This window comes from Hermetia illucens, chromosome 2 (assembly GCF_905115235.1).
Source record: "Hermetia illucens chromosome 2, iHerIll2.2.curated.20191125, whole genome shotgun sequence".
Lineage (NCBI taxonomy): Eukaryota > Metazoa > Arthropoda > Insecta > Diptera > Stratiomyidae > Hermetia > Hermetia illucens.
The window spans coordinates 138,572,650-138,593,286 of record NC_051850.1 but is presented as its reverse complement, the minus strand read 5'-3'; the positions used below and the strand labels follow the sequence as shown (position 1 = coordinate 138,593,286).

Below are 20,637 nucleotides of genomic sequence, written 5' to 3'. Positions count from 1 at the left end.
ACAACGTGCATCATATTTTCTTTAAGATTTAAATTGGGTCAAAATTATTGGAATGATTCATTTTGGATCTTATTTCTTTTCTCAATTTTTCTGCTCAGTTTCTATTTTGCCACAAATTGATATATCCAGTGGATCGACATATCTGGTATTTTCTTTACATTGCGGTTTAAACTGCTTACCCGGAACGCAGTAAATAACGTCCCAGAACATTATTTCCGAATCTTGTTAGGACGGAGTTTTCATACACACCACTGACCATCAACTCTATGGACTCATATGTTTAGCAACAGTATTCATACTGTTCATTGTAATATTTGTCCGAGTAGTGGACATCCTTCGCGGTCATGTTGGCTCTGTGACTTTACCTTTCATGCAACTGCTCGTTCGCCCGTTCCTCCGTTCGAATCAAAATCCCTTTTCGTTGCGAGACACAACAGATGAGATCCTTAACCGAATTTTCTCGACCTTCGCCTTTCAGACAAAGTCATTGATTTCAGCTAATATCACGAAATTATCCACCACAAGTAATTCCAGCGTAAGCAAATCGTAAAACTCACTTCTAAATCCAAAATATGTTGATAAAATCACTTCCAAATGGAAATTTTCATTGTAGTTGGAAAACGCTCTTCTTCCTTCCTCAACCCAATTCCCCAGCCATGTAGCGCCGTAAAGCAGAGCAGGGCAGCTATAGGGACAAATTTGAAATTTGACAGTGATTTGCAATCTCATCAGTAGACCAGCGAAAAAACTATGGCATCAAAAAATGTGACAAAAAGGTACTATATGGTACCCTTATATGACCGTTCTTAGGCTAAAGTAAAAAGAAAAAAATTCTGCTGTGCCACACCCACGTAACATACAACGTGCTTGGGTAGTGTGGTTGGTACACTGCGAGAAATGGTTCTCGAAGAGAAGAGGTTGAAGAACGAACTTCTAAACACGTATGAGACGATGCAATGAAAAGCACAAAATATTTATTCCCACGTAATACAGATACAATTTTGACTCACATATATCACGAATTGATTATACGAGCGTAGCGTCACCAGTAGAAATTTTCCTAATCCTATTGGGAGGGTTATTTCCTCTGGCATAGCATGCACTTTGAATTATCATGAACATATTTTTCTACAGTAACTTTATCCATATTCGGTCACTTGATTAGAACCTTTATATTAACGTGTTGTTCTTGAAATTTCTACATGGGGTATAGGCATTTGCCCGCAATTGTACCTTTAGATTTCTTTGCTTGCAACATAATATGTACCTTATCGGATCGCATAAAATAGCGCACATTAACTGCTAAGCTCACGAGCTCGGAGTTTTAGTTTAACTATTCTCATCGCCCGCTGGATTCGTCGTTTCTTCAATTCTTACCACTTTCTTAACATGCTTTTTAGTGAGGAACCTTTTATTTTTTGTCATAGATTCCTAGCGCCAATTATGGTTTTATATATATGTGAAGATGGGATTGGGATCACAATTAAGTTTGCTAAAACCCGGTACTGTAACTAACATGAAAGCTACTTGGCAAATTCGGGCGAGTTTTCATTATTCAAAGAAAACGTATACAATAAATAAATATAAACTCTTTATTCAATATAACAAGGAGACTTTACAACTACCATACTTTCGTCTATAAATTCATCTATACACGAATAATACACTTTTGTAATAGTCAGTACAAAATACTTCTTACTACCCATTTCCTCTTAAAGCATTTCCACAGCTAAGGCAATACCCATGCCACCTCCAATGCACAAAGATGCAATGCCTTTCTTACCGCCCGTTCTCATCAACGCATATAAGAGTGTTACTAATACTCGATTTCCTGAGGCACCTATAGGATGACCCAAAGCAATAGCTCCCCCGTGGATGTTCACTTTGTCCAAATTCAATTCCAGGCATTTATTGACGCTTAACGCTTGAGCAGCAAAGGCTTCATTCAATTCGTAAAGATCAACTTCGTCTTTGTTCCAAGAAAGTTTTTTAAGCTGGAAATACGATAAATTGAAATTGTTAGATAAGAAATCTCTCCCATTTGGTATTTTGCAAATTTTCTAAATGTCTTCATTATATGTATATGTGTATATGAATAAGAATGAAAATTCAACTAAAAAACATCATTACCAAGTTTTGCACTGCCCCAACTGGTCCAATACCCATCAATTCCGGCTCACATCCTGCCTGACTCCAACCTACAATCTTAGCGAGCGGTTTAACTGACCGCTTTGCCACTTCGTCCCCTGACATCAATAATACAGCAGACGCTGAGTCGTTTATCCCTGATGCATTTCCTGGTGTTACTGTCCCATCCTGTGTATTATATAAAGGAAAATATCAAGTATTAAATTGCTACCATTTCTATATTTCTGAAATCCAACCTTGATAAAGCACGGCCGCATTTTCGACAAAGCTTCAACCGTAGTACCATGCTTTGGAAATTCATCTTTATTCACAATAATGGGACCTTTACGATCGGGAATTTCTACAGGTACAATTTCTTTATCAAAATAACCGTTTTTCTGTGCAGTTTCTGTTAAGTTTTGAGATCGAGTGGCATACTTGTCTTGTTCTTCGCGCGAAATATTGTACTTTTTTGCCAGATTCTCTGCTGTTATGCCCATATGGATGTTTTCCATTGCATCAGTGAGACCGTCATGAACCATTGAATCGACCATGGTAGCTGGTCCCATCTTTGTACCTTGACGGAGATTCATTACATGGGGTGCCATTGTCATATTTTCTTGGCCTCCGCAGATAACAATCGTTGAGTCGCCGGAACGGATTGATTGGTAACCCAATGCTACGGATCTGAAATCATCAAAATAAATGCTTCATATTTGAAACATAATTTAAAAGGTTTCTTTCCACATACTTCAAACCCGATCCGCAGAGCATGTTGACACCAAAGGCAGGGACTTCTTTTGGTATTCCAGCTTTCATAGAAGCTTGCCTCACAGGATTCTGCCCACAACCTGCTGTGAGAGTCTACAACATTTATTAGTGCGGGAATTTGATTAATATATGAATAATCTTACTTGTCCAAAAATTACTTCAGACACATCTTCAGAAGCGATATTTGCTCGTTTACAAACTTCCTTTACAACTATCGCCCCCAAATCGGCAGCGGATGTCTTCGCAAAAACGCCATTAAAGGAACCTGAAAAATGTAAAATAGGATGAATGTACATACATATAGTCGGAAATATTGGTGAGAGAAAGATGACCCGTTGGTATTTGGACCTCTAGCTCTCGGAAGTAAGCAAGATAAGCTTCAATTATTCTGTATGAAATCAGCGAAACTAATGCAAGTGACGTCAATAATTACCACTTGCCACTAAAATAGTATCTACCGCAGACTTAAAAATGGAAAGCCGGGCAAAATTGCGGATGACGTGATTTGCCACAATAACAACAAACCTTGCTAACGTGGAATAAACTTCCCCAAAGTGAACTGTTCATTGTACATTAGAGTTGCATGCGAGTCGAAACATCCACGCATGTATGCATAGACTCATTGCGCTTTGAGCATATCACCCAAATCAACAATGTGCTAATCTCTATTGCACAATTTACTACAGCAGGCATCATTCGTTTGAATCGGTCGAGCGGTGCCGTATGTCTCCTGTTCATTCCTGTGTGGAGTATAGGAAATCTATAGTCTTGGCAGTCCTTCGGCGGATGCAGTTGGTGTTCCGCTGGCGGCTGTCGGGGACCAAGTCCACTTGCACTACCTAGCAGCCGCGGGCCTAAGGTGGCGAAGGCTTACGAGCTGTGCCAAGTCAAGGAGAAATTGGCCTGCTTATAACATAGCCCGATCACGAGAGCTCCTGTGCTAGACGCGTGCAAATGCATTCAAGATTACGGCGGTTCGTCACGGGGCACTGGCCCATAGGGGACCATGCCGCTAGGTTTGGCATACCCTACAATTCGCATTGCCGAAGTTTGCGGAGAAGGAAGGGAAATCCTCATGCACTTTCTCTGCGATTTCCCAGCTCTGGCTAGAGTCAAGCTGCGGACACTGGGTAAACCATTCTTTGGGGACCTCAGAGAGATTTCTAGCTGCAGGGTAGGACAGCTGCTTTCTTTCGTGAATGCTACGAGCTGGCTCTGAAGATCCGAGCCGGCTGGACTCTGCCTCCCTACTTCCATTACAACAGTCACGGTCTTAGGAGTTTGGGGCATCAAAACGGCGCACGCTATTTGGGCTCCTCGGAGCGGCCACGGATACCTACCTACCATAGGAAATCCATACAGTCCCTTTGTTGTTATTGTTTGTCCCTTCATTTTTAGTGAGCTCTGTCAGAGTGTATGTTACGTCCGGTATTTATTGAGTTAGAGGCTTTCCTAAAAGCCACTTCATGATAAGGATACAACAAAAAAAGTAATTGAGAAAGTTCGCGGTATTTCTGCTGCTTCCCAACGCCCAGAAAGTCCTCATAAACAAAATCTCCCGTGCCATTCTATACCTGAAGGATCGTCTATCCACATCCTTGCAAACGACGAACTGCCTGATGTGCTTCGAGCAGGGATGAGCATTCCGCTTAGGAGAGCTCTGTTCAGACAGCGTCTTAGCACCGTAGCGCAGCTTCGTCAGGCAGCTGGAGAACTGGAGTTCCTGGATAGGGAAGAGCGATAGAGGAGGTTTGGAACTTCTCGGAGATGGAACCCTCACTCCATCCCTCCTCTCGTTCCGCTCTCAATGCCATCGTGAGCGAGGTCTACAGCGATTCGGAATTTCCACATTCGAGCAGGCGTAACAGAGTTGGTGCCCAACGTGGAGTCACAGTTTTTGCGTAACAAGATACAAACAAGTCTGAATGCTGGAAGCTCGACGCTTAAGGTAAAATGTATTGTGTTTATCTTATGTGAGCAAGTCTCTATGCACGTTTTTTCATTCGTACATAGTTAAGAATGCAAAATATTCCGTCACATATTTGGAAGCAAAATATGCGTATGTACATATAAATTAAAGACATAAATATTGTGCGGAAAATTGATCTAACGCATATTCCATTTTACTCTGTCCCCGAAAGCAGTGACCATCTTATTGAAGACTACCCGCAAATTTCATTAGCATATACGTATACATGCATATGCCCTTCTCCAGTAATTGATATTGATATTCAAATAACTAAAAACATAAGTTGAAAAAAGAACTAGGTTTTTTTCCTTGTCCTGTAAATATTTTTATTTTTTCCCCGCATACAATTGTTTTCGGAGACCACGTGCCTCCTTCCTCAGTGCTAGTACCTAATTAGGTAGGACTGAGGAAGGAGGCACAATTGTATATGGGGAAAAAATAAAAATATTTACAGGATAAGGAAAAAAACCTAGTTCTTTTTTTCACTTATATACCAACTGTAAAAAAAAAACATGGACATTAATTTCAACTAAAAACAACTAAGAAAAAAAGCGAAAATGTCTTCGCCGTTCATATAAATTCACCTTATACACGTGATGATGACGTCATACACGTCCTAGAGTCCAATAAATTTGCGTGAGATGCAATAATTTGACTTTCAATAACTTTGTTAATAATATTATAGTTACATTGCCCTCAAATTTCCCAGAGTTATGTCTTATATTATCGCTTATGCTGATACCAAATTTTGTATTTCTAGGACATACTTAAGGCGGGCTTTCGGTTAAATTCCAAAAATATGGTAATATACTATTACTAATTTTATTTGTGGAGATATCGGGACGGGATATATTTTCAGGCTTAGATTTTGTAATGGAGCCCTTTCATTTGGTACTTCACAAGACCATATTCTGTAAAAAAAAATGTTGCATCCTCATTTCGCATGTATGGGCAGAACCCCTTGAAACTCAACACAAAATGGCGCCACTCATTGCATGTAAAGGGGGATGCAGACCACATGTTCTCACCAAATTTCGTAACAATCAGTCTAGTAGTTTCGGAGTACATAGGGTGTGACAGACAGACATTGAATCGATTTTAATAATGTTTTTTCTTTACACGAAATCCTAAAAGGGCTCATTTAATAGCGACAAAAGGCAAAAAGGCCATTGAATAGTAGCCTTTTCATCTATTAGACTTTAATATTTCGCTGGAATGTCAACTATTCTCGTTAATTATGACGTTAGCATCTTATTAGCATCGCTTAAGAGGTAAATGATAACTTTGAACTGCTATAACTTATATTCATATGCGCGCATGGCCCTGATTTTTTCAGATGATTGGGTTGGGTAGTTCCCGAAAATGAGTCCTGTCTCACCTTAAGGGGTTATATACAGTTAGAATTTTCAAAAAATCTATTTTTTTTATTTTATTTTCTTAATGGACATATATTTAAGAATACACACAGAAAAGGTCATATCGTTCCGGTGAATATTTTCGAAGTTACACGCAAATTTTAAAAGGCGTTTCAGAGCGGTTGGAAGCATAAGGCCGGAGCGGCAGCGCTTACCTGGAACGCTGTCCCTTTGGTGCACCTACCTATTCAAAATGTTCCCTTCTAATGTATTTAGATGGGTAAAACATCAGTGTGTTATTGTCGTTTTTATACCTGAAAGGTAAATTTTAATTTTGCTCTCCCCAAACTGGAAAATATTTAAGAGTGGTAGTCAGTATATGCAGCTAAGCCAAGCAGTAAACTTGTGAGTTCGTTAAAATTCTATTTGTAATTTGAAAATGAAGGCTTCTAGAGAAATGAGAAAATCTCTTAACATACGTAAGTCGAGACCAAAAAAGCGAAAAAATGTTTTTGTTTCCAAAAACAGCCGAAACGGATGAAAGTAGTTTCAGGGCCTCGGCAAAAAATTTAAAGAACAAGAGGAAATCTCGGTTCCGCGTGATCCGTTTGTTGAGTATCGCATTTTAAATTTTATAACAGTGAGTTATTAGAAGCTGCCGAAGCGACGGAATGTTTATTATATGGTCCTGGAATAGACGACTCCATGTAAGTTGAAAAAAAAAAAAAATTTCATCTTATGTAAAGTGCTTTTCAAACTTTAAACGCGTTTTTCTCAAAATGGTGTTTTCAAAGTCGGTGACAAACATTACTCAAAAACGGCTAAACCGATTGATTTCAAATTTTGACACAAGCTTCTTAAATATATTTTTTAGTAATTGATCGAAGATTTTATCTTACCGATTAATACTTTTTTTATACACAATTTAAGGCCGAAATTTTGGCCGAAAATCAATTTTTTTTTCTATAAACCACCATTTTGTCAGAAAAAAATTATTTTGCTTATTCCTTCGATTAATTACTAGATTTAACATTACTTTAACGAAATCTGTTTGGTTTTTTAATTTCGGAGGTTCCAGTTCAGTGATATTGTAGTCACCGCAAAACGTCTTTTTTGAGAGGAGCTCCCGGAGATCAGCTGTAGCTCCTATCCAAATAAATATTTGTACTAGTTTTAAGTCTGAAAATATTGTTAAAACATACCATAATATATGTTCAAATATTTAGAACAATAAATTTAAAAGGTTTCTCAAAAAAAAATCTGGAAAATTCGCTTTTTTTCGGCCTTCTAACTGTATATAACCCCTTAAGTTTCCACATTTTTACTCCTCACTCCTTAATTTTACAATTTGCGTCAAAACTCAGTCTAAATTTAACTGATTGGATGCCTGGGATTTCCATATGACCACAAAATTTCGTTTGAATCGGTATAGCCGCTTTGGAGAAAAGTGCGTGTGACATACAGACAGACAGTCTTTTGTTTTACACAAAACCTTAAAGAGAAGAATGTTAACTCCAACCTGACCCTGAATTATTATTTCCGCAAAAGGTATTCGTGAAAATATAGACGATAAATTTAAGCCCGGCACCATCATGGTAGAAGGATCGTAATCCTTCCCCCATCGAATGCCTCATGTAATATAGGTCGTTTTAACCATTTACTAGCTACGGCTGATGTTGATTTGAGGAACAGTGACTTCACACTTTTTCGAGTTGCATGACATGATAATACAATACACATTATTAATTTAATTCAAAATCCCTGTGAGCTGGTTTTATGATTCCATTTGCCGATCAACACTGCGTGCACAGTGAATTGTTTGCAGCTGCGACGTGTATAAACCGCAGCCGCAGCTTTAAATTGAATTAGTATGGCCTCTCAAAACATTCTATTATTGTCTGAAGCCGTTGAATTTTCCTAGACAACGGGGAAGCTCGCTCAGGCCTAACACCTTGAACTTCAACCTGGCGTAGCACAATTATCTCAACTCGAAATATATTTTCGATTATCTCCAAGTGACTTACGCGAACATCTTTATTGAAATATCTCTGGTAAAAGCTGCGTCCATTTATAGTCAGTTAAATAAACATTTATGTGTTTATGATAATCTGTATGCAAAGCAGGTATTAGCATTCCAAAAATACCTGGGGAAGTGATGTGGAAATATTCATGGAAATATTCATGGAAACAGGGAAACGACGTAGTACTTAACAAGGTATCGCAGCAAAAGCCCAAATTACGCCACATTAGAAGCTTATTTCAGAGCAAAATATAAAATGATGTTCCAGTAGTTTCGCAGGTGAATCTATACAATTGCGTGATATCTCCAATCAAATATTAGTCACTCAGAAAAGAGCCAAATTTATGTAATTAACAACTTTCTCCCACAAAGTACGAACACCCCACTCAGATGTAATAGTGAAATTATGCAGATTTTCCCGCCGGAAATGAATGAAAATCATCGAAAATCAACTTACCAATTGGCGTCCGGGCTGCAGAGACAATATATACTTCTTGTGCACTCATTTCAAATTGGAAGGAACACTTGTAACTCGATAAATATCCAACTACCGCCCCAAAGATACACAGCAACCTATCTCACAGCACAGCTGATTTCTCTCAACTGACACATGCTCGGTTGCCGCACTTTTCTTGTTGATTGCACTGTGCCATGTCTATAGCGTTGCCAGTAGGGCTTAGCCGAGGAGAATTGAAAATTGCAAAGTTTCTTCCGCTATGTGGCTGGTTGAGAGATTCTGTAATAGAAACGGGGCTCAACTGACTCGTGCAGTCAATGTTAGCCGTTTAGAAGAACAATAAAGTGGTAATACAGCGACCTGATTTTCGATGGGAAAATGATTAAGATTGATATATTAAAAAAATGGAACTGTATGCTGTAAGTGTGCATGTATCGTAAATATATGAAGATCTGTGTTTTTAAATTTTTTCAAAATATTACTAAGTCAACATGAATAGATACAGTGAGCAAAATCAAATCCGGATACCTCCGTACATAAATGTTCAGAAAGGGGATAAAAGTGGTTGTATGTCTTTGTTTTTTTTTTTTTATAAGAACGTAACGTATAGTCTGTTGGATACAATACAAAGAAATTCAAAGACAAAGGATAAAATAAAGCCTTTACTGAGAGCGAATTACGAAAATGGAGTTCCTATTTTCGTATGCAAAATTGAAATTCGGACGGAGTTAGAAAAAAAATCGCAAGAATGACATTAAAAACTCAAACAAATGACTAGTTAATACTCCTCTTGGAGACTTTTAGCATCATATACCGCCTTCACTGGCCAGCGGCATGGATTCGACCAAATATTGGAGATGTTCGGTTGGAATTTTTCTCCATTATTCAAGAAGTCTTCCATCTTCTGCTCGAAATTGGACCTTTGCCAAGCCTATTGTTGATATAATAATAATAATAATCGTTGGCGCAACAATCCATATTGGATCAGGGCCTTGAAGTGTGTTAGAGCACTGCATTCAAGGCCGCATACAGTACACTGTTGGAGGCAATGTGGTCTCCCGATATTTAACTCAGGTACTCATTCACAGCTGAGTCGACGAGATTTGAACCGGAACTTTCCGTATGACTGCCTTGTGCTCTAACCACTTAACTATCCGGAGAATGATTGACATAATCCTTACTAATATTGCAGTTTGGGGACTTGTGTGGTACACGGGGATGCAGGATAACAGGATTTGAAATCGTCTGTGCGTAGATAGACCGAAATTTGACGCGTACCTCTATCGTCTCTGAGTCGACAATGTACGGGATGCCTGCACAAAATCTGAATCTCTTTATGTATACCAGAAAAATGGAACAATTTTCCCTAGAAACAAGGATGGGTAGGTAAGTATCAGTGGCCGCTCCGAATAGCCCAAATAGCGCTTTGGTGGAAACAAGGATAATTATTAAAAAAAAAAAAGAAGAAAATCCATACACAATTTTTTGACTTCCTAGATTTCTCAAGGAGTCAATACTTGCTAATCTTCATTCAATGCAGGTCGCGGCTGCTACAAAAAAATTACGGCATGAAGACACGTGAACATGCGTACGGATATTCTCTGCTTTAGAGCCGGTTATGGTCTCTCAGAAAAATGGTCATGAATTTTCTGACACACTATAAAAGATAAATCTAACCAAGTATATCTTATAAATAATAATAATAATCGTTGGCGCAACAATCCAGTTGACTACGGGCCTTGAAGTGTGTTAGAGCACTTAATTCAAGACCTGAACGGTACACTACAGCATTACAGTACCCTATATGAGGCAATGTGGTCAGTATTGCGCTCGCCCGAGATTATTACCCTGATTTGACTCAGGTACTCATTTACAGCTGAGTCGACTGGTATCCAACGTCAAATCTTACAAAATGAAATTAAATTGTGTTTCTTGAAATGTTTTAATGATTTCGACTGAAAAAGTCTGCAAACATACTGGAAGTAGTAAGCGATAACGGTTCTACGGTTTCATAACAAAGCAGAGGTGGGGCGGCGTCTGACGCGCTGCTCTGGAAGCAGCGTGACTCAAGCGGTTCGCAGATATTAAACGCAAAACACGACGTGAGTGCGAATTACATTGAGCGTAAATCCGCCCATATTTTGAGCTAAAGCTTGACCAGAGCTAAACTATTTTATAGTAATACAGCGTCTGAAAAACTGCCTCTGTCCTGATATGATGCCGTAAAGTCGCGTTAGCTTACTTTCAACAACTTGAGTGCTACCTCCGAAACGAGAGGTTCGTGGACCGAAAAAACGGGAGTAAATTGCTCCTCATTTGGTCCGGTTTGATATCAAGTGGTGGTGAACATAGGATCACTCAGCCTTAAATAACGTGTTTCATACCTTAAGTTTCACTGATAAGATGTCAGTCATCAGGCAAACTTTTCCCGATGTGTTTTCAGACGAGTTTTTGGTTTTTAAATTGGCAGCACGAAACAGTCTCAACTTGACCTTGGTGTTGAGATAACTCATTTTTAGATTTTAGACAAAGTAGCAAAAGTGGATGAAGCGCTGTTGATGCGTCGAAAAAAACCACTCTTTCTGGATAAACAAATTTATTGACGCCTCCGATGCTCCGCTCATTAATGATGATAGGGAGAGTGCGGCCCGTCAGACTCCGAACCTCTGTTTTTATTGGTGTTTGTTTTCAATCCAACTCTACTTGCCTCTCTTTCCAAATCCAGAGCAAACATGATAGCAACGCAGTATGTATTAGAGGGAAGATGTTATAGTCGATTGAGTTTCTCCACGACCTCCAGACAAAACAGCATGAAGAACGTAACCATTAACAAGAAGAAATAATATCGGATCCCGGTTCGGACCTCAACTTTGTCCGAGATTTTACCCCGGTTCAACACGTGACATTTTGCGCCATCATATGTCGCTCTGATAAAAGCTATTAGTTTTTCCGGAATACCTTTTTGCGTAGAGCACGTTTTATAAACTCTCAGTTCGCTCTGTCGAATGCCATCTAGAAATCGATGAGAAGCAGATAAAGCAAAGATTTAAACTCCGTTCTAAACTGATCCGTTGGGTGTTGAGGTCAATGCAGGAAGATCCGGAGCGGAAACCAGACTGATCTCTGTCGATCAAGGTTTCGAGGTATTCTTTGAAATGTTATAGGGTTATTTTAGCTATTGTCTTTGCGACGGTAGGGAGCATGCAAATATCCCTTCCGAAGCCTATGTCAGTGCGTCTGTTGTTATGCACAACCAGGAGACAACTAGTGAATTTACTGCAGATTGCGAAGTGGTCGATCTGATTGCTCATACGGTGTCGGTCAATTGAAACCCAAGAACGTAGAGAATCGAGCCGCCATGCTGTTCCATAAATTAGTTAATCTGATGAAAGTTGTGTGCTAAGTTTAAAATAAAATAGTTATCCTTTTATTTTATTCTTTTATCAAGTCACCGGTTTGATAAAATTTGCTTACGATACAAGATTTAACTTTCACAACAGTTGAAGCGTATAGATCATGGTTCTTTCCATCGATTTGTTCAATAACTTGACAAAAACAGATGAGGCACATTTCCTCCTCTTGGGTATGCCAATAGGCAGAACTGCCGAATTACAAGTAAAATCCGAGATTTACTGGAAAATGAGATGCATCCACAACGCACGACTCTGAGGTGCGGGTTTTGGGCAGAAGGAGTGATTGGCCTGTACTTTTTTTTTTAATGATGAGGGAATTGCAATTACTGTAAACCAATCACGATTTTTGGTTTCAACAACGTAGTGCCACATGTCCTATATCCGTTGAATGAATATCTCTTTGCGTGGCAACCCGGAATGGCCTTCAGGATTATGTGATTTTAAGCCTTATTTTTGTAGAGATTTGCAGAATATAATTTTTTATACATACAAGGCAAAATGTTGCCTAATGTTTGTAAAAAATTACATTTTTGATAAATTTTGTGTGTTGTTTACCACTTCATACATCCCTATTTCCTGGACACCCTATACAAGTAATTCTCCTTATCCAAAGTCACCCTTTTGGAAATGAAGGGCAAAAACCATGTATACCAATTCTGCGGTTTTTCATTTTTCTTTGAGAGCTAAATGCTATCATGCACGTGTCGAAAATGCAAGATATTTTTTCTCGCAAACCTTCATCTGTTCTTATATTTCCATCGCTTCCTTTACATCATTCTCTTCCATATTCCAGTAAAGACTAACGACGGAAAAAATAATTCAAATTTAGTACCGAAGACACGATAGTACTCGACAACAGATGACGCTCACGACTCATTTTGCCCCGCTGTCGTCTTCCATTTCTTTCTTTAGAACTCGGGTGTTGCACTGCTGATTTCGATCCCGTCATATTGTTCTAAAAAAACCGAGTGACTGATGTTAAGTGAAAATATGGCGAGCCTTGGGGGCGAACAGATAATTTCAACAAAAGATCTACAAGGTACCGTTCTAGATTAATCATTTTACCCAATTTTGATCAATAGTTGTAAGTGCTTTGTGGAAAATGTGAAAGTGTCAGTGTCGTGAGTCTCGGGAAGTGCAGTGAAAATTTTCGTAGTTCGATGGGGCCAAGAACGTTCGCAGAACAACCTTGACAGCTAGCGCTGGCTACCACAGATTTTACTTTAGTCTATTTGTTTGGAGTCTTGTCTCGTTTCGCCGACGAGGCGAAAATTGCGAGCTTGCGGCTGCGAGTTATGCGGTTGATGTCGCAGTCGCAGCCGCTCCGAGGACAAAGTGGAAAAACACGATGACGAACGTGCTCGAGTGAAAATGGCAAACACAGGAAAAATGATCGGATCATCTTGACTTGTGACGGTGCCGTGGTGCTACCTTTCTCGCTACGTCATGAGGAATTTCTCTGTGCATTTTTTGCATAGTAGCGGCGGTCAAGAGTCTGGGTGGCATCCGCACCGAACTGTTTGCGCGAGACCTGCCGAATTGGATGCAACGGTTCAATGCGAAGGATGCAACCTAACAGAATTTTCCGCTACCAACTTTTCAGCTGGGTGGCACACACTCAAGCAATTCGTGTGTCGCTTTGATTTATGGCAGACGATTTGTCAGTGTCGGGTCTGATTGACGTGATTGCGGCCTGAATAGTACTTGCATCGAATCGCATCTTCTCGCTCGGAATCCTTTGCTTCCAAGTGCGATTAGTCGACGGATTTCATAATTCCGCTCCTACCCCTCGATCCGATTGGCTTGCATCACAGAAACACCATGTCGGAATCATGCTCTTGCACGAATTGAGCGTGACCCTGATCCAAAACGCATAAGACAATAGATCAGAGCAGTTCACGAGACCAATTTCTCTGGCTCTAGATCATTTGTGCCGCTTGCCTTGCAGCTGTATAATTGCTGGCCGAATTGCATGCACTTTCACTAATCATCTGGCAGCGCAACTATAGCGGCGGCCGCCTGGCAATGGTCTAGCAAACGTTAATATCAACGTCGAATATTCGCTGGAGTGAAACGATTTCGCCAGTGGCTACTGTCGAAAGTCACATCTTTTACGAGCCGACAATGCGCTCAGAAATCCATTTCGCATGTGAACCCCAAAGTTTGGGGAAAATTCCATTTCGAGATAACTTCCATCGACTTTGGGGATTCGTTTGCGGCATGCAACACATCTTCCCCCGTCCCCATTCGTCGAGAATGCATCTTGTCGGCTGGCCGTTTGCTAATCTTCTGATTCTGCTCGACCTCCGATATATCCGTACAATCGGTGCTCGTGTCTTCTGGCTTCATTCTAATTTCTGAAATGATTCTATTTTTATCTGGCTTTGGACGCGACGATCCAAGGAGTGTTAATCAAACGGAATTCCGGATGCCCGATGGCGCTCAGTTCTACTATTGAATGGAATGCATCTCAGAGATTGCGGCGGTCTGCTCGTCATCGTCATAAAAAGAATGACATGTGTTTCTATGTTTCCAAAGTTTCTCGTTCAACAAAAGTGTGAACGATTGCGCAAATGCATATACGCAGCAGGAGTGAATTCTGAAAATGTACGAACTCTGGCGGAAACTGCTTCTTTGAGGGCGTGGAGACGGATGATGGTTTGTCACAAATTTTGCTGGAGGTTTCTTCAATTAAATTTCCTCCAATAATTGCCCGAACAAGGTAACCTTTTGTACACAATTAGCCTTACCCGCTCACCAATTAGCCTTACCTGAGACAAAGACTTCAGTACAAAATTCGAGGATTTCCCAACAATGCAAAGAAAATTTCAGTGGCGTAAGTTGATGTTGATCGAGTAACGATTACCTCAGAAAGTAATTATGGGAGAAATTTTGATGTCTTGGTGGTTTCTTTCCAATTGTTTGATTATTCTTCGTCGTAAAAGAATCAAATCAGCTGTCGTTTTCCCATATAGGTTTGTTCACATTTCGTTTCTGTCGTTTCATCCGAACCCCATCGCTTGCTCCTTTTTACTTCGCCCAAAAAATCAGTTCTTCCATGCGAACCTTGCCACTTGTCATAGGCGCATTCATGCATGACTTCCACCTGAAAAGCCTACATTATTCCCGTCATTCTCGATGCATTCACTTCTCCTTCAGTATTCAATCGAAATTATCCAACAATCCATGTTTCAATCGACCTCAGTCTTCAATTTTTTTCTGTACATATTCAGTTTCCTCACGGTATATTTGCACGTAAGCATTTCATATTCGATAGTTCGAGTATGAATAATATAGTGGAGAAAAAACATATATTTCGTTACGGTTCAATCAATGTGAATGGGGAAACGTTTCACGTTTCTTAGTCGATGCGAACGAACGGAAAAGCCGCGGCCTCAGCAGTTGCACCATACTTGTCCGAACAGACAGAGTACCGAGCCCGCTACTGAAATCCGTTAAAATAATTTCTTTCGTGAATTTTGTATTCGGTTAGATTTAATCAGATCAAGTGCATGAAACGTAGATTGAAGTAGTGTAGCGAAATACTCAAGAAAATTACGTTTCCGGGACGTGAATTCGATTTTCCCTCGGATGTTACTCGCGTGTTGTTAAAGCCGGCGTTTTCCTCACTCGATAATTTGGAAAATGACTGCTGCCAGTATGTTCATTTTTATTTTGCTTTAAAATTTGCAGCAATATCCCAATGCCTACTACATATCATGTCCCAAGTGTTTGATAGTGCTCCAAATATTCGCTTTTAGTCGAACACAGTCTATGCCAAGCAATTGTTCTATTTATCTGGTGTGCAATTCCAGAAATATTCTGGACTAGTTCCAAACCGACTGTGCTATTTTATCACTATTGAAGAATTCCAATCGCTTTCGGCGCAGCTGATAGCAATGAAATGATGCAGACGATCTGACTACCAACCGGCGTAGTAGTGACCAAAAACTTGTTCTAGCTCGGACTGACAATGATGCGTGAACTTCCAACCATGTGTTTACTCTTGTTGTAATAGTCAAGTCGTTCCTGCGAGGAGGTTTCTTTGGTGATTCATCATAGTAATGACAGTTTAATGTCTACCGTATGAAAATTATGCACTTAGTATTGATTTCAAACTGCAGCAAATTCACGCGAGGAAATAGTGGCAATTTGAGTATGGACTTTGATAAAGTGGAATGGAAGTTTGCATGGAAATGGTGAAGCGTAGCAAACGCTCAGTCGTTTGTCTCATTTGATAGAAAATTGCTTAGAAGCATTGATAAGAGCATGCAAAAGGAGTTCAAATTGAGATGAAGCAAAATGTGGGGAGGAGGGGATTGGAGTGCAAGCAATCGTTTGCAATTTAGCACAATCATATGGAAATGATTTTTATTTCTACATTTGCAAAGCAATGATTTGGACTTTAACGTTTACGTGATAATCCAAAGTTCATTGAATACCTGCTTGTGTGCCTACGATTATCTTTCCATAAATGTGAAATTGATAATTTTAGATCAATTGAGAAACATTTCCAGCATAATCAGTTATGGAGATTACTCTAATTCCAATCTGCAAAGAGATGGGCGCCGGGTATGCTTCACTCGATGTGGGCTTGATGGGTTATTTTGAACTCTCAAACTGCAGCTTATTTTGGCTAATTTTGATTATTAAATTGTTCGCATTCGCAATTGAGACGAATGGTTGAATCACTGACCAGACTTGATTTAAAGTATTAGCCGTCCGTTGTCTTGGGATGAGCTGTTTTCTACAGTGATAAATTTATAGCCGTTTATTGACTGGATTTTGGATCGTGAATCTTTACCTTTCAAAAATTACAAATTCTTTCCGCAATGCAGACGTGTTTTAGAGATTGTTACTGATTTCAGGAATTTGGTCAATGTCCGCTTAAGTATGCATAAAAACGTGCATTGCTGTGGTAAGATGCTTTTCCTTTGATTTGGTCATCATCGAAAACAACTTATTTTTTGTAAACGGTCGTTTTTCTAAATTTATTTCTTCGCCAATCGGCGGAAGCTTAAAATTGATAACACTTTATCCTCGTTAGATTCTCTTATGCATAGTTACTATATATTGTATACGGCTGCTGTAAAGCTTTCAAAAAGGTCATTGCCATCGACTAGGCTTGAGTAATATCGGTGCTGGTTCTTGACTATGCATTTCTACCCACATTTTTCCGCAATTATTTAGAAATATATTGCTCCAGGCAACATACTAATCTGCGTTACAAATAGAGTCCACTACATAATGTTGCCAGCAATGTGATTTTGTAGTATGTAACCTGTCAAATGTCACTTTCGCTTTCTAATCAACTCGCTGGAACGTGAGTGACCCTACGATGATATAATTCTTAATCTGCAGTTTTTTTGAGTCAAATTGGAAAGCAATGCTCGTGACTTTTCATGCAATGCTCCCATAAACGAGTAGCTGCTGCCGGGAGACTATGAATTCCGGTAATTTTTATCGGTTCGGGACACCGATATCTGATTTTTCTGTGTGGATATGCTGCCTCTGTGTTCTTGAGCGCGATTAGATTCGAGTCTGTAAGGATCTCTTCGGAAGTAGCCCGGTATGAAAGCCTCAAAGGAGATTATCTGCTACTAGAGAAATCGAGGTAGTCTCTGAGGGCCTATGGTCTAAGTGAAATAGTGTCAACGCAGCAAGAATCAGTTTAATGACTTTTAGCAAAGCCATTAGCTAGCTATTTGAAACAATGAAAGGGGAAGCCTTGAAAAACAATGCAACAAAGCTAACATTGATCAATACCGACTAATCATGACCTGTCAGTGGGATCTTCTACTCTCTCATTGTCCAAATGTTATTTCTGCACTATAATGAAAGTTTTAAGGCATTTGGGGCTACTTTTGGAGAGCAAGCAATTCTTGATATGTCTTCTGTCTTCTAATCAACACGTCTTCGCGTATTTGGCCCGTATGCCGACGACATTCTCCATTTGATATTGTCTCAGGCCATAATATGACGATTAAATGTCGTAGGCACATGTTAACTTTTCATGTGCTGCTCCCATGTAGCGCTTGGAAAGAATATTGGCCCAGAGCATCTTCAATTTGATGTTATTATTGAGATAGCTAGCATTTCATTTCAAGATTTTTGACAAAACAGCGAAGGTACTTTTAATGCTTCAAGCGCCATCAAATTGTGTGCCATCGTCGACAGAAATAACGCTTCCTTGGTAAATAAATGCATTTGATATACTACCGATTAATGAAAATGCGAAGAATGCGATGACCCGCTAGATCTCCAACCCAAACTTGTTCGCGTCCTTCTCCAAAATCAGTGCGATTTGGCCAAGGTCATCAGTGTAGTCCATTGAGCCTCCTTATGTCCGCCGGTCAAGGCAGCATTGTAGGGCATCACCGATAAAGTGAAGGAAAAGCATGAGTGATAAAATACAACCTTGGCGAAATTCAAATTTCTCTGAGTTTTTACCTCGATGCGTGACATTTTGCCCCATCATATGATTGTGGCTCTGATAATAGCTACTAGTTTCTTCGGCATACTCCTTCTGCAGAACACTTCAGATACACTTTCTATTGACGCTGTCAAAAGCCTTCTCAAAATCGAGGAAGAGAAGGTGGGGCCTACGTCTAATACCCGCAATGCTTCGAAGAATGCTGATGTGATTAGATCGGAAACTAATCTGCTCCCTTTCCATTAAGCTTTTGAATTGCATGCTTCGCCATTCACTGGGATTAATCTCAAATTTCCATGAACCTACAGGGGCTGCAAAGGCGGGGTAATAGCGAGCCATTTCAGATTCGGGCCTGATTGCCCTCCTCGAGGACGTGGGACAGCCAACGGACATATTGTGATTAGCCATTTCATCCACGAAAGGCGGAATTTCACCAAACTTTATACGATTGAAAATTGTAGTGAAATGTTTCTTCCACTTCATAAGCCGCTCGTCGTTTGCTTCCTTGACAAGTACAACAGTAAATATATTTTTGTTACGACGCATGCTACGCCTCACGCCACACTCGCAGCGACTAGGAGAGTCTTTAGGTCGTTATGATCCTTGATTTGTTTCCATGTTTGCAGAGTCAGGACAGTCGACATGAAAGCGATCACAAGCAAGCGATCATTAAGTGACGGTCCCTTTCGAGTCTGATGTCAGCGCCCCTCTTGTTATCCAGAACATAAGTCGTAAATCGACTGTTGATCGCGATATGGTCGGTCTTATTGATCGTACACTGCCGGTCTGTTGAAATTCAATTTGCCTTGGGACAGCTTCTCTCCTCGAACAATGTGTCACTTATGATGAATTCCAAAAAACTTCTGAATGTTATTTTTACGCATTTGTATGAATGCTGAGCCTTCTTTAAATGGAAACTATAGCTAAAAAAATTCAACTTGAATGGGTTCAACGCGTTTCAAGATTTTCATGGCGCCAGATAATCTCCGGTGAGGCTTCGTGGCAAGAGCCATTTCAGAAGGCTATAAATTTTTCCCCCGGATTCCATCTGGGTCTCCCTACTTCATTTCCGTATCCACTACCAATATTCTCCCTATTCAGTCTACATTAAAGCAATGAGTAAGTGGTTCCCACTTCTGTTGAGCAACGGAGTTTTATAAAGTTTTCGACATGAAACCTTCAGAAATTTTAACACGTTTACGGGGGCAATTCGGAGCTGAAACTCTCTCCAAAACCTGCGTGTGCGAGTGGCATGAAAGTTGTTTTTCTGAAGGACGTGTAAAATCAGAGTTACAATCCGCGCCCTTGCATTTCCATCATTGAAGAAAACGACCGTGCGGTAAGGGAACTTTTGGAGGAAAATCGGCGCCTCACCGACTGAATCAAAACAAGCGGTCAAAGAAAGTCCACATTCAAAACATGTGACAATAATGAGGAAAATGCGATTGTCTGTAGGAAAAATTCCTTTCCACTAACGCCGAACAATAAATTCTGTTTATTTTTGTGAGCTGCTGGACAAAAATAAAGCTGAATTTCGAAGCCAAAGACAGGGCTTCCAAATTAGAAGTGTCACTCTCCTTCATGGTAATGCCTGGTTTCCAATGGCGCGCATATCTCAGAGGAAATTGGAGGAAATTTACTGGGATCAACTAGAACTTCCACCATATAGTCCAGATTTGTCGCCGTGTGCCTACGGTTTGCTTGTTCCATTGAAGGAAGCTCTTAGAGGTTAACGGTTCGATCACCGTGAAGAGATTGACCTCTGTGTGCGTAATTTGTTAACGATTTAGCTTTCAACTGTTTATAACGAAGTAATCAGGGAACTTCCAAGATGTTGGAAAAAAATTGTTTGAGCACAAAGGAACTATGTAGAAAAATAAAAGAAATCACGGAAATTATGTTTATATGACAAAGCTCTAACCTCCTAACGATAGTTTAAGTGCTTCCTGTTTCAGCCAGAGCTCTTGCGGCATTTCATGAACATTCTCGCTTAATATTCACCGGTCCTGGTCGCTCAGCACTCCCACCACTCTCCTTGTAGCATTTTACATTGCCCTGGTGGACACTATTATACCTGAAAAGAATCATTCCA

General features: G+C 40.0%; 2 protein-coding genes across 14 annotated transcripts in view; one reads left to right on the top strand and one right to left on the bottom strand.

Annotated features, from left to right (window-relative positions):
* Positions 1-1,569: 1,569 nt before the first annotated feature.
* Positions 1,570-8,873, bottom strand: LOC119649954 (acetyl-CoA acetyltransferase, cytosolic). Its single transcript, XM_038052390.1, has 6 exons — positions 8,700-8,873; positions 3,042-3,163; positions 2,879-2,991; positions 2,385-2,814; positions 2,131-2,316; positions 1,570-1,994 (listed from the first exon to the last, which is right to left on the bottom strand). Exons 1-6 carry the CDS (start codon positions 8,746-8,748, stop codon positions 1,713-1,715), a joined length of 1,182 nt encoding a protein of 393 aa, XP_037908318.1. The 5' UTR covers positions 8,749-8,873; the 3' UTR covers positions 1,570-1,712.
* Positions 8,874-13,006: 4,133 nt separating this feature from the next.
* The window catches only part of LOC119648323 (ensconsin), a 108,279-nt gene continuing 100,648 nt past the window's right edge, over positions 13,007-20,637 (top strand). For 7 of the 13 annotated variants that reach the window (XR_005249039.1, XM_038050009.1, XM_038050008.1 and 4 more), the window contains exon 1: positions 13,007-13,151. Coding sequence is in view for 12 of the 13 variants with exons in the window: in XM_038050009.1 (XP_037905937.1) it covers positions 13,088-13,151 (64 nt within the window). In the remaining variant the exon portion in view is untranslated. Of the gene's footprint in view, positions 13,152-15,404; positions 15,771-20,637 lie in introns of those variants that run through there. The other 6 variants (XM_038050017.1, XM_038050016.1, XM_038050014.1 and 3 more) reach the window with 4 other exon arrangements.